At 46.9% G+C, this 12,567-nt stretch overlaps 1 protein-coding gene across 3 annotated transcripts in view; it reads right to left on the bottom strand.

Moving 5' to 3' along the window:
* Nucleotides 1-918: 918 nt before the first annotated feature.
* LOC144099401 (uncharacterized) overlaps nucleotides 919-12,567 on the bottom strand; it is a 37,794-nt gene continuing 26,145 nt past the window's right edge. For all 3 annotated transcript variants that reach the window (XM_077632663.1, XM_077632665.1, XM_077632666.1), the window contains 3 exons: nucleotides 7,057-7,223; nucleotides 3,744-3,864; nucleotides 919-1,209 (listed from right to left, as the gene is read on the bottom strand). In XM_077632663.1, coding sequence (XP_077488789.1) covers nucleotides 1,126-1,209; nucleotides 3,744-3,864; nucleotides 7,057-7,223 — 372 coding nt within the window. In that variant the 3' untranslated portion in view covers nucleotides 919-1,125. The remainder of the gene's footprint in view (nucleotides 1,210-3,743; nucleotides 3,865-7,056; nucleotides 7,224-12,567) is intronic.

Raw genomic sequence — 12,567 nt, 5'->3', positions numbered from 1 at the left:
CTGGGTACATAAGCGCCACGACGCAATAGCGTTAATGGGTCCCTTCAGCTGCCTGGGGTTCCCTTTGCATATCACTTCGCAGACAGAGTCACTACTTTTATATTATTTTTATTCACCACCAAACGCACAAGGCTTCACTTTAACCACGAGCGCAATTTCCTTTCTTCAGAGGTACTACATAATAGCTGTGGTATGACATCTCACGACTATGCAGGCCAATGAGAAATTGTGTAGTGATGTCACCACTGTTGTACTGTGCGATCGTTGTGGGTTTTAATTACCAGCACGATGTCATGAAGCTGTCACATTAAGATGCTCTCGACCAAAAAGGATTTTCTCGACATACTAACACCTCCGGGTTCTTCGCTGATAGGGACCCTTAACACTTTCTTGTTGAAACAAAAACGCTGGCGCCCGTTCGCTTTCTTCGCCGCGCCACGTAGCATGTCGTTTTCTGACCTGCCAGCACACAGCGGCACCATTCAGCAACAGCTAGTGCCAAGGCTTTGTGTAAGGTCTAGTATTACCGAGTGTGCACTCTTGCCATGTGCTGGCAGCCCATTCTAAGGCGGAAAAACAAGTGAGACATGCGAAACGATGCAACCAGTGAGCGCCATTTGGAAACGTCACAATGTTTGGCCTTAAGCTCACATGAATGAAACATTTTGCAATTTCCAAATATTTCAAAAGTTCGAATAGTAAAAGTATAGCGTGAATTGAATTTAACTACAAATACTACTGTCAAGCTATTCTAAATTTCGTAAATTCGCAAACCCTTATCCCTGGAGAGCTCCCAACACGAGTACTGCTATAAAATCTTGCTTTTCATGCAGATCCTTCCTACTAAAAACAACGCAAGACCTTTTATCTTGAGAATGCCAGATTACGATAAGAACTACTTTCAGTCGGAGACCGCAGTGTGGGCTTCTGCAGGCTTTATTTGCGGCACTGAAGCACTGTGCAAAGGTAAAAGAAATTAAAAACACAGGCTCAATTTTCCTTTAGCAAACAATTGCACCTCAGCAGGGCTCCGAGCCAATTACACAAGATGTATGAAAATAATAAAAAATAAAAGCCATGGAAGGCAGGTCATTGACGTGGCAAGATCTCCTACGATTGCTTGGGTCACTTTTTACACAGCTCCTTGATGGTTTTGCAGAGTTTCTGCACTGATGAGTTGCTGTTTGGGTCCGCCACCACCTTCATCACCTGAACAGACACAGGTGCAGTGTATTATGAACAGACAGGCACTCCAAAAGAAAGCAATTTCCAAAACATAAAGAAAGACAATGACAATTCGAAAAGGTGAACGGCATATTAATAAGCGAAAATTAAGAAAAAAAGCGGACAAAAAATTCACAGGTCGGCTACCACTTGTAACACCCGGTTAAGCAATGAGTGCTGCGTGTATAGGCGTGTATAGGCATTCCTTTGAGGACTACGCCTCCGAAGCCATGATCTTGAAAAATGAGGCACTGACAGCTCTCGCTGTAAAATGAATGACTATGCTTGTTTTCTCCTTTAAGAATGAAATGCACTTTAGTCGTCAGCCTCCATGTTTGGGACCGTGAAAATACACCAAAGCAGAGCACCTTGAGCAGCAGTGTGAGGCATGACATGCACACTACCGAGTCCTTGTATTTTGATGCGGCTGTCCTTCTCGAGTCAGAAAATGGAAGCAAAGAGGCCAAGAAAGCACGAAGTGAACTTTGATCACTTTCGCACTGAGGCCTGTGCATAAATGAGTGAGCACCTATAAACTACAGAATCTGCAAAGCACTCGGGAGACACACACAGTAGTGCGCAGAGTACGTCAAGCTGTGGATGCTACTTTGACAATGTCGAGACCATGGTCAGGAAGTTACCGTATTTGCGCGCATGATTTGCGTCCTCACATAATTTGCGCACTCTTAACTTATCACCCGGGTTTACAAAAAAATTTTTTACTTGCATATTTTACGCACCGTGCTGCACTAGACCACCGCAAATCAATAAATCAGTTATCACACCACACGCAAAATGTGCACCCGCATGTGGCCAGCATTTGTATACTTGAGTACTTTAGAGTGGCTTTGCATGCATACAAGATTTCGCACGCGGGCTCTAACCTATGGCTCTACCCAGTAGCATTACGCTATTCCATGCGTTTGTTCGGAAGGATTTTCAAATATTTTGTGCACTGGGCATTCATGGTGGCGTCGGGGCCCACTGTTACAATCGTGGCGGCACCAGCGGCATCGCCACTCGGAACGGCCAGCAGCTGATAGAAGAGCCGACACTGCTGTTTGTTTGCCTGTTGCATGTGACTCGACAACTGGCTACGCTTTCCTTGGTGGCTCTGACAGTTTTCGTTTGGTTGTTCGGTCGCGTCTTCATCACAACTATATGGCAAGTTTCAAACTGTTTGTCAGCGCTTTATCACAGCGTGCAGCGCCCAGCGAAACCAGCGAGAATAACCGCGTGCACACAAGCTTGCCCATAGACAATCGTTGTGACGGAAAACTTGTGCGCATGTGGCTATTCTCGCTGGCTTTGCCGCTCCGCACTGTGATAAGGCGCTGACAAGCAGTTTGGTCAATGCTCGCGCAGTACCGTTAAAGTATTGGCCAGGTGTACATTTTGTGTGGGGCGTGATAACTGATTCATTGATTTGCGGTTGCTTTCCCGGACAAAGTTACAAAAGCAAACTTACGGAATCCAGAACTACCGAGCAATTAGCTGGGCCGCAAGCGATGACGCTGTTTTAGCGTCTTATTGAGCTTCGTGCATGCACTGCTTGCACCTTCATGCCATCCCGCAAAGGGGGGGGGGGGGGGGGCAGATCAGCCCATTTGTTACCTACCGTAAAAACCGGAATATAGGTCGAAATTTTTTTCAAAAAACCATAGTGAAAAGTCGACCCCCGTCTTATATACCGGTCATTGGCGGAAAAAAATATGGAAGTCTTGCAACAATGGGTGGCTGAAGTCAGCAGCCTCCATCACCATCGCCATCAGCAGCAGTGCCGCCATTTTGCGTGTCAGTAGATGCAAAGCGGAAGCTAACGGCAATTTACCGTCGCCTTCAAGAAAAACACGATTGAGTACGAGGAAGCTCACGGGAACCTGGCGGCACAGCGCGAATTTGGAGTATCCGAAAAGAGCATTCAGTACTGGCGGAGGCAGAAGCTGCGTATTACAACTTGCAGCAACCATAAGAAAACATCATTTCGTGGGCAGACCGTAGTGTATCGAGAATAGGAAGGAAATGTTGCTCTGCGAGCAAGATCGCTGCCTGTGATTGCCGAATGCATCCGCGTGAAAGCGGCAGAGATCGCGCGTGCCTCTAGACTCACGAGGGCGCAATTCAAAGGCTCGCCATCCTGGTTGCGGCGATTCATGAAGAGGAGGGCTTTGCTCTACGGCGCCGTACTTGCCTGTGCCAGAAACAAACACGCGGGCCGATTGGTGAGCGATATTGTTAAATTTTCCGGGTTTACATACAAGCAGCATTTAAATGAAATTAAATACTGACAACATTGTGCAACCTCTCGAGTCGCATTTGTTTCAAAGTAAGGATGTCTTTCAGTATTTTTCCCATTGAAAAAGATTTTTCATTTTTAGAATTGGTTAGTTAGGGGGTCGACCTATATTCCGGTCCGACCTATAGTCCGGTTTTTACGGTATATATATGTACAGAGGGATGCACACATCTACAAACATCCTTCCATGGTTGAGCGACAGCCTACTGCGACAGCTACCCACCTCTCCATTGTTGAGGTGCACATGAATGGTCACCTCCACTGTCTTGCTGTTGACAGGACTGCCCAACAATGAGAGCAGCATCTCCCCCTGGCGTGCCTTTCGTGCTGCTATTGGCCTCTTCCTGCACTCGCGCAAACAGAAAATGGTCCCAACCACAAAAGACAAGGTTGAAAAAGAAAAAAAAAACAAGCTGTTGCAGCTAGCTAGCACCATATCATGCAGCGTGTTGCATTTTTAAGTCAGAAGACTGCAGCAAATGAAAATTTCCCAGCGCTCTGGTGCTACCGCCAAGCCACGATTTCAAGCAATTTTTCCAAAAACGCACCTAGGAGCACTTTAGAGCAGTTTGGAGAGACGTTGCTCCATTTATATACATAGCTTGCCCACTCAAGCAACCAATGCTAAAACAGATAGTTATACTGTTAAAAAAAATTGAATCCTGGTTAACGCCTAAATGCCTCACGGAAATTTCTTGTCTGCAGTACCCTGGATTGATCCTTTTCAAACTGCTCTAGTGGATAGGAACCCCCTCTCGTTCCCCCACTACATAGCAGAGGTCTATACTCTATCTTCCTTGCAGCACTTTGGAAGATAGTGACCTCCTTAGCCAATCAGGAGAGCGCGTTAAACATGTTCCTCCGTACTGCGTGTCCGCTGTCTGCATGTCTTCTGCTCGCGGCGTTCATAGATATGGTTAGAAAAGAGCATAAATCAACGCTGTCTACATACCGCAAGTGAATGCATGCTTACGTCTGCTAAACCCAAGCATTTTTTTGGGACGTTATGCCATTTGTCACATTTGCACATTTCATTCACCGCATGAAAACTGAGATACAATGATATGCTCAGCCCAGTGGCACCATCTGGTTTTTAGAAAAGGAACCATTTTTGTCAACAAACCGACGTGTCCCTTTAGGTCTAGAAGCAGCAGAACTGTCCCTCTAAAAAAAAAGTAAATTTGCCACTCATATGTTTCACTATAGGAGAGATGACACGAAGTGAAAGCCCAGTGACGCATTTATGGCCACTGAACGTACTGAAAGAAGCAGTAACAACAACGAATTCAGCACGATGCAAAGGATCCTGCTTTGAGGGGCAACACCGTTTTGGAAACAATATTTTAGCTTATGGAAAATCCACACACGCCGAACTCGAGAAATAGCATACGTAATGCGAGTGTACGGCAAGGCTCGATTTTAAATAGCATTTGGCACGTATACACTACGAATTTTGATTTTTTTTTTTTTACTGTGCTATCCCATATGCCCATTTTATACTGCCACTACATTCTGCAGCATAAGAACATTGCCTCTACACTCATTTCAGATTTAGTAGTGCTGCAAGGAACTGCTGAGATGGAATATAGGATCTGGCATGTGTGGTGTCACAGGCAAAATAAAGCGGGGGTCAAATTATCACAATTTCAATCTCTGAGATAATTTTTTTCAGAGGCAGTCACCAAACTTCTTTCAACAGCTTGCAGATTGTCTGTGGCACATCTCTGAGATAATTTTTTTCAGAGGCAGTCACCAAACTTCTTTATCGCGCCGTCGCCATCCTGACATTGCCCCACACACAACTGTGCTTCATGACTGCTTCATAGCCATGGAGGGAAAAAAAACCAGGACAGAGCATCACGTCACAGGACCATCCTTCACAAGCCAAGTGCTCACGAAGTCGTCCCCTCCCCCAGTTTTTCGCTCTCCAAGTCTGTCCCTAATTTTGCTCGAGGGGATGCTTGTAGCGCGACAAAAAACACAAGGGACAGAGACGAACGGGACAAGCGCCTTGTCCCGTTCGTCTCTGTCCCTTGTGTTTTTTGTCGCGCTACAAGCATCCCCTCGAGCAAAATGAACCAACTCGCCCAGCAAAATGTTTTATTGAACTGTCCCTAACGTTTTAATGTTAGTATGTCTAGTGCAAACATTTGCACACCCCATGGCACAGGCGTCTACACAGAGAAGGTTGGTCTACAGTCAGTTCCTTTGCTCTAATCTGCGCATGCACACATGCAGCAGTGATGGATAGCCCTCCTCAGTTTCTTTTCCTCCATCTTCATGGCTGCAACAAGTCACACGGCTCTTGTAGCGGTAGCAGGCCGCAACCACCCTTGGACCTCTGGACTTAAGAGAACCACCCACCTAAACTGTACACACCAATAAAATTTTTCTCTCTCTCCTTCTCATCGTGGCACTGAGGGTTGTTTGGAAAATGACTTGCATATAAGCTAAATGAGTGCTTAAAAGTAAATGCTCCAGGATTAAGCAAGAAATTCCCCCAGCAGTGTGCAGATGACGATGACCGCAACTGCTTACATACCCATGTATGAAGATCTAGACCTCGTTCCCTGAGCATAAAATAAACAACCTACGCTCCACTTACGTTTATCTTCACACTCATGCCAGCTTCATGTTCCCTTATTTATGCAGCGCGATACGTCTGGAACAAGTGAAGCTGCCTGCCTGAGAAACATTCCGTAGCAGGGTTTGTTGAGGTGCTTCTGGCTCAGAGTATTACTCGAAAGTAACCAATAGTTTTCCCAAAACACTCCTGGGCTTTCAGGACTCCCAGCAGCAAGAAACAACAGTGACCGTACCACTGCATGCAATAGTTATTAGTCTCACGAAACCACAGCTGCCTTGCCTGCACTTATGGGCACTATGCCACAAAAAAGAATGCATAAAGAGAGACACATACATGAACAAAATGGAACAGGCACCTCGCCTTTCAACCATGCGGTCTACCGAACTGCTTGCACTTCAGTGGCATTCGTGCAATAACCAGTCTAGTGTGTGCACAACCTTGTGTGTGTGTTCCTTCCTGAGTGCATCCATTTGCTGGCTGTCAGCATCCAATACGTCACTCTAACTAGCTCAGACACAAGTCCTTCTCATAGCCAGTAGCCCAATACTTGCTTAGACTGGTGGCAGACTGCTTGCTTTTTTTCACTGCAGCCTGGGCAGTCATGTTCCCACCGAGCAATGCTGACAGGTAGAAGGATAATTAATGGTTTATGGGGCTTAACGTTAAGCCCCATAAGCAAGCTGGTTAATTTAATGGGGGTTTAACGTCCCAAAGTGATTCAGGCTATGAGGGACGCTGTAGTGAAGGGCTTCGAAAATTTCGACCACCTGGGGTTCTTTGATGTGCACTGATATCGCACAGTACACGGGCCTCTAGAATTTCGCCTCATCAAAATGTGCCCGCAGCGGTCTGGATCGACCCTGAGCGTTTCGGGTCAGTAGTCAAGCGCCTAACCACTGAGCTATCGTGGTGGCTCTTTGGCAAACAGACTCAGAAGCACTACACTCACCTGATGTCAAACTTTGGTGTCACTACGGGAAACTTGCCAGTCATGCGGCGTGTCGTGGTCGGAGTGAGCATGCTCGCCTTGCGCATCATCTTCCGCGGCTTTGAACTGGCCGGCTCTTCAGACGCTTTCTTCTTGCCCTTTGCCATGGAGCCACGCTGGCTCGGTGCCTGCAGAGCAGACCGTGCAGGTCAGCTGGTGAAGCGCATGCCAGCTGAGCTGGATCGCTCTGGCTGATAAACAGCACATGAACATGAGGGCAAAGAACAGCAAGTAAATAGCATAGGGCTGTACTCACAACTAGGATTTAATAGAAAAGAAACTGTATGAATGGCCCCACATGTCACACAGGGAAAAAAAAAAAAGCAAGAGATAAAGGGTTTAATACATGAAGCTGCCAAGGAAAGTGCAGCCTTTCACAAGTAGCGACAAAGATGGCTTGCCAACACACACACGGTCGAATTTCTCAATGAGATGCGCTCATCAGTGTTCATGGGTCTGCAGAGACAATTGAACAGGACGATAGTGCAACAAATATTTGGATTGAAATTTTTCATAGCCTAGTTTTTACTTGCTGCTGGCCAATCCTCATGCTAAGGCGGCAGCGGCAAATGCCCGTATCACACTGTCACACACAACCAAAGGACTGCGCCAAAGAACAGTTTAGCAGCAACTAGAAAACAATAATGCACAATCAGGCAACATGGTGCTGGCTCTTTTATTGAAATTCACCGATGCCAAAACACCTATGCAGAAGCTAAAGGTAGTACCAAATATCCAAAGAGCTGAAGAAGGGCTCCATCTGCTTGAGCTACCTATGTGCACAAACTGTATTGTACTGCTACATCCCTGATCTCCAGACAGAAGGCACCCATTTGCAGACTGGTTCACTTTCAAGCAGCCTCAACCAACTTAGGTCCAATTTCAGTCAGAAGTGATTCGTCAACCAAACGTGGTGGTGCTTTTTTCGAAATGCATGTTCCAGTTGTTGGCATGCAAATAATAAAGAAAAGACATGAAATGACTCACGGAAGATGAACTCTCCTAATGGAAGGAATTGTAGGCATTGGACAGAGGATCGTTTTTCTTTAACATCACAAAGTCCCACAGGTATTTCTCTTCGTAAAGCAAGGCTCAAGGGTGAAAAATCTTTTCAGAACAGAATACCACCATTAGTATTTGGACAGAATACTAATTACCGCCTCAGTTGCAGCCAAGTATGCTGATACAAAGACATCAAACTCTCATTTGCTTGAAACTGCCGAGGTTACGTTGAGAAGCAACTAAAATCAACCAACTTTGCTTACCTTACTTACTACTGAGAAAAGAAAAGGCACTTACCTCAAAGCAAAATGGCAGCACCCAATAACTATCAAAAGCAATAGCACTCCCTTTGTTATTATTTTTCTTTTAAGGTAAGCTCCACACGAGTTAACTTCCCTGGGCACCAAACAATCAAACACCAGGACAATCCCGCTATAACAAATGCCACCTCAATGAAAATTCTGCCAATGCACAGTATTTTCGATTCCTCGCCAACAAACCATATAATATAAGGCAATACATCTATCCTTCCTTCCACCTCCACAGCGCCGAAGCAGCGAGAAAAAAATTGGAGATGGAAAAGACCATCAATGGGTCATTCAGCATCCGAAATGGCGTGCAGCTGGGCTCGGCTGACTGATGTGAGCTGGCGCGAAGCCCAGAAAAGCAAAACGGAAGTCTGTGGTCCAAATGTCCTTGGAGACTGGGCCATCTGTTCATTGTCACACCTGTTAAGCGGAAGCCCACAGGGTAAATGGGACCCCCCCCCCCCCGCACCTGTTACCAGGAGCGGTCATGCCCGGGGGGGGGGAATCGAGGAATGTACGTCGAGGGGTCTTAGGGTGAGCTGCGGCACTAATCCTTTCTGTCCCAACGCGTGGCAACCGGTGGATCGAATGCCCATGCAGCGAGCTGCGCATTCCACTGGGCTCGGACCGGCGAGCCCTGGGCTCCGCCCACTAGTACATACGATGCAGTTGCTTTGCTATAGGTCCAAATTGGGCGAGAGCTAGATTACTCAAGCTCCGCCCAATTATCGAAGGGGTTAAAACCCGCGGGAAACGACGACTTGGGACGAGCGCGCAGAGTCTCAAGCTCGGCCGTTTTTAACAGCCTCTCTTTAAACTGCCTTGTCATCACTGCCTTGTATTTCGGTCCCGTCTTTAATAAAAAAAGTTTTGCTTTGAGAAGTTGGAATTGCTGCCCCAACCGGCAACGTGTCGCCGGAAGAACACCTGAAGTACTCTTCGTACTGCTAAAAGCCGTTCCCATCAGTAGGAGGGCAGGAAAGTTTAACTACACTTGTCGTTGCATGCACTTAAGAGGTGCGCGAGCAGTTCTGAATTCAGGTTTAAGGGGGGACACGGTGCAAAAAACGGTATTTCGGGCCAAAAAGTCCATTTTTGGATTATCCTCATGTTCGATTCCCGGACTAATAAAGAAGCTCTCGGCAAAATTTTATTCACGGGCGTGCTCTAGAAACGCAGAAATTCTCGTTTATTGAAAGGTCGGCGGTGCCCGCGCGTCGTTCCGGGTCGAGGAAAATGGCCCACAATCGCCATTTTCAAAATGCGCACGCGGAGCGTCTATTAGGCATAGTGAGCAGCGAGTACCCATGGGAGAAGCGTCATTTCTTCCTCTTTCCAGCGAGCGCGTGCGCTTCCATCGAGAGAAGAGCAAAACGTTAGCAAAGTTAAAAAAAGCAAATGCGAAAATCTGAAAACGGGCAAGCCCTGATTGGCTAGCAAACCGAAACCTGAGCTGTGATTGGCACAAACGCAGCACGTGACGCTTTAAATGTCGTTTCGCGCTATGCGAGGCCTCTCTTTGTCAGACCACGCTTGATCGCATCCCACGCTGAATCTAGTCTCTCTGCTCCTCTGGTTTCTTCAAACATACATTTTTGTTGGAAGAATGCCAGCTACGAAGTTCGCGTCGCGGAACAGCTTCGGTAAACGAAGCCGCTTCACGTAAGCGAGAGGCCAAGCCAGCAAAGACCAACCGAGAGTGCTAGAACGACCGATATCACCTATCTCCGTTCCATCGCCGGGGACCGAAGCATCTTACTCAAGTCCCGATGACGAGGATGTGCTGACTGCATTTGAAAGGAAGGCCGCGCTCCTCCAAGAATGCGACGACCGCGACGGCTCAACTGAACGTGCGACGCCCGACGTCAGCGGTGGGCCCCAAGTGCCGACTGGCTACCGTTTTGTCGATGTAGCAGCGGTAAGAACAATGATCGGCGCGCTGTTGTGTCCCATGTTCAGCGAGCAGTCGCTTGATTTAACAGAAAGTGGTGCAGGCGCGAACCTTCAGTTTGTTGTTTTGTGCAGTGGGTGTGGAAACATCGTCCGAGTCCCGCATTCTCCCGTCGTGGGCTCGAGCTGTCAGCCGGAGCTGCCCATGCATCTCGCACTGGCTGCCCGGAACTGCGGAATTAACTACATAAGTTGAAGAACTTGTTCACGAACATGAATAGTCCGCCACCAATGCATCTGAAGACCTACCAGCTGCTAGGAGAAAGATAAACGGCGCCGCGATGGACGCTGCGCGCGCCGCCATGCACGATGCCGGGCAGGCCGTTAGGAAAAAAAAGGCAGCGAGGGGCATGGGGGGCAAAGGAAAACTCAAAGGTCATCTCAAAGAAACTGACGGCATACTATGCATCTGCATTGAAAGAAAATGCTCCCGACATGAAGAAGACGCAGAAAGGGGTTATGGCCACCCTTTTTAATTCTTACTCCATTGATGATAAGCCACTGCATTTTGTCTGCCCACATGGCGAGGACTCCTGGTGCCATTACAAAAGGCACCAGGCCTTGCTTGGCGCGGGCAAGCCGTCAGTGGCTCGCGCGCACCGCCCAGCATTCAGCAGGGACATCGCTAAGGAGCTTGTGCCCCTGTATAACAGGCTGGCCAAAGCAGACCTACTTGCGCGCTGCTCGCGCATCCAGACTCAGAATGCCAACGAGTCGTTCAACTCGTTGGTGTGGAAGCGGTGTCCAAAGACAGAGTTTGCATCTCTCAGAACAATCGAGACAGCTGCAGCACTAGCTGTTCTAAACTTCAATGAAGGACTGATGGGACTGAAAAGTCTTAGACAAGTTGGACATTACCTGTGGCACACACACTACCAAGGTCATCGAGGAGAACACCAAATTGTGCATGGTGCGGGCACGAAAAGGAGCACTTCAGAGCTCTAAGGTGGCCAGAAAAAAGCGCAAACTTGAAGCCACTGCTGCTGAGCAGCATAGAGTTAAAGAAGAGGGACCTAAATATGCTGCTGGAGGGTTTTCCTGAACATCAGAGGTTTGGAAATACAGTGAGGTGATTTTCAGTCTTTGAATCCATTTTTCTCATTTCCTGTTTTTTCAGTAAACTGCCAGCTTAGGAAAACTATCGTTCCAGTATTACTTCATAATATTAATATTGTAGCAGACTTTCTGCAGCAAAATTTTGTGAGGAGCACAACTGTGTGCTCAATTTGCCTATTTTTTCCCCTTTTTTTTATGCCAAAAAACCTTGTTTGAAAGAAGTGGCGGAGATGAAAAATGAATGCCATTTTTATAAGGCAGCATTCTTTTTAAATATAGCAAATAATTCCACAGTTGTGTGCTCTGGCCATTCCTAAAGCTACATAACGGAAAAAATTTGGAAGATTACTTATTTTCCAAACGATAGTTTTCCTAAGCAAGCATAGTCATCCTTGTCATAGAGGTTGCATAACTTGCTTCATACAGTAGACTCTCGTTAATTCAAACTCGAAGGGACCCCAGGATTTTGTTTGAATTATCAGGAAGTTTGAATTATCGGAAGTTCTCGCATATATGACTCTCAGCAAGATTACAGCGCACATTACAATTAATTATCCACTTAAATCATATTTTAAGATTTTCACTCTTTAATTACACAGTAAAAACAGAGCAGAGGTGAAGGATCCAGAACAAGTTTAATGGAAATCTATGGCTGACTAGACCGTTTGAAGAAATCATGAATTGTTGATTGTTTTTTCTTTACATGTGCATTAAGAACAAAGTTCTCTATTCCATTAAGAGCAGCCAGTTGTTCTTGAGAATTTTCTTCTACAGTCAGAAATTTGCGGACCTCGGCAAGGTAGTGGAAGGCCTGTGCTGCTGTCACAGAGGATTGCTCTTCTGATTCCTCTTCACTTTCACTGCTGTACTGTGCTGGCAGCACCTCAGCCACCAAGTCGTCCAGGGTGTCTTCCCTGCACACGCAGAGGTTATCATCGGCAGCCGCAAATTCACCGAGGTCAGCAGCTATGTTGTGTGCTTGGAGTGCAGAAAGCACTAACCTTGCTTCATCGCTCTCCATTTGGAGGCAGTCTTCACCTTCATTTCAAGCGCAGTCAGGCAAGGTATCACTGGTGTGGCCTGGTATGCGGAAGGTATGCTGGAAGCAGTTCCGTATCGTTGCCGATGTTACTGCACTCCATGCGTCGGCTAGCAT

Source organism: Amblyomma americanum, chromosome 7 (assembly GCF_052857255.1).
Source record: "Amblyomma americanum isolate KBUSLIRL-KWMA chromosome 7, ASM5285725v1, whole genome shotgun sequence".
Classification (NCBI taxonomy): Eukaryota; Metazoa; Arthropoda; class Arachnida; order Ixodida; family Ixodidae; genus Amblyomma; species Amblyomma americanum.
Note: the sequence above shows the minus strand (reverse complement) of the source record. Positions and strands in the feature narration are given on the sequence as shown.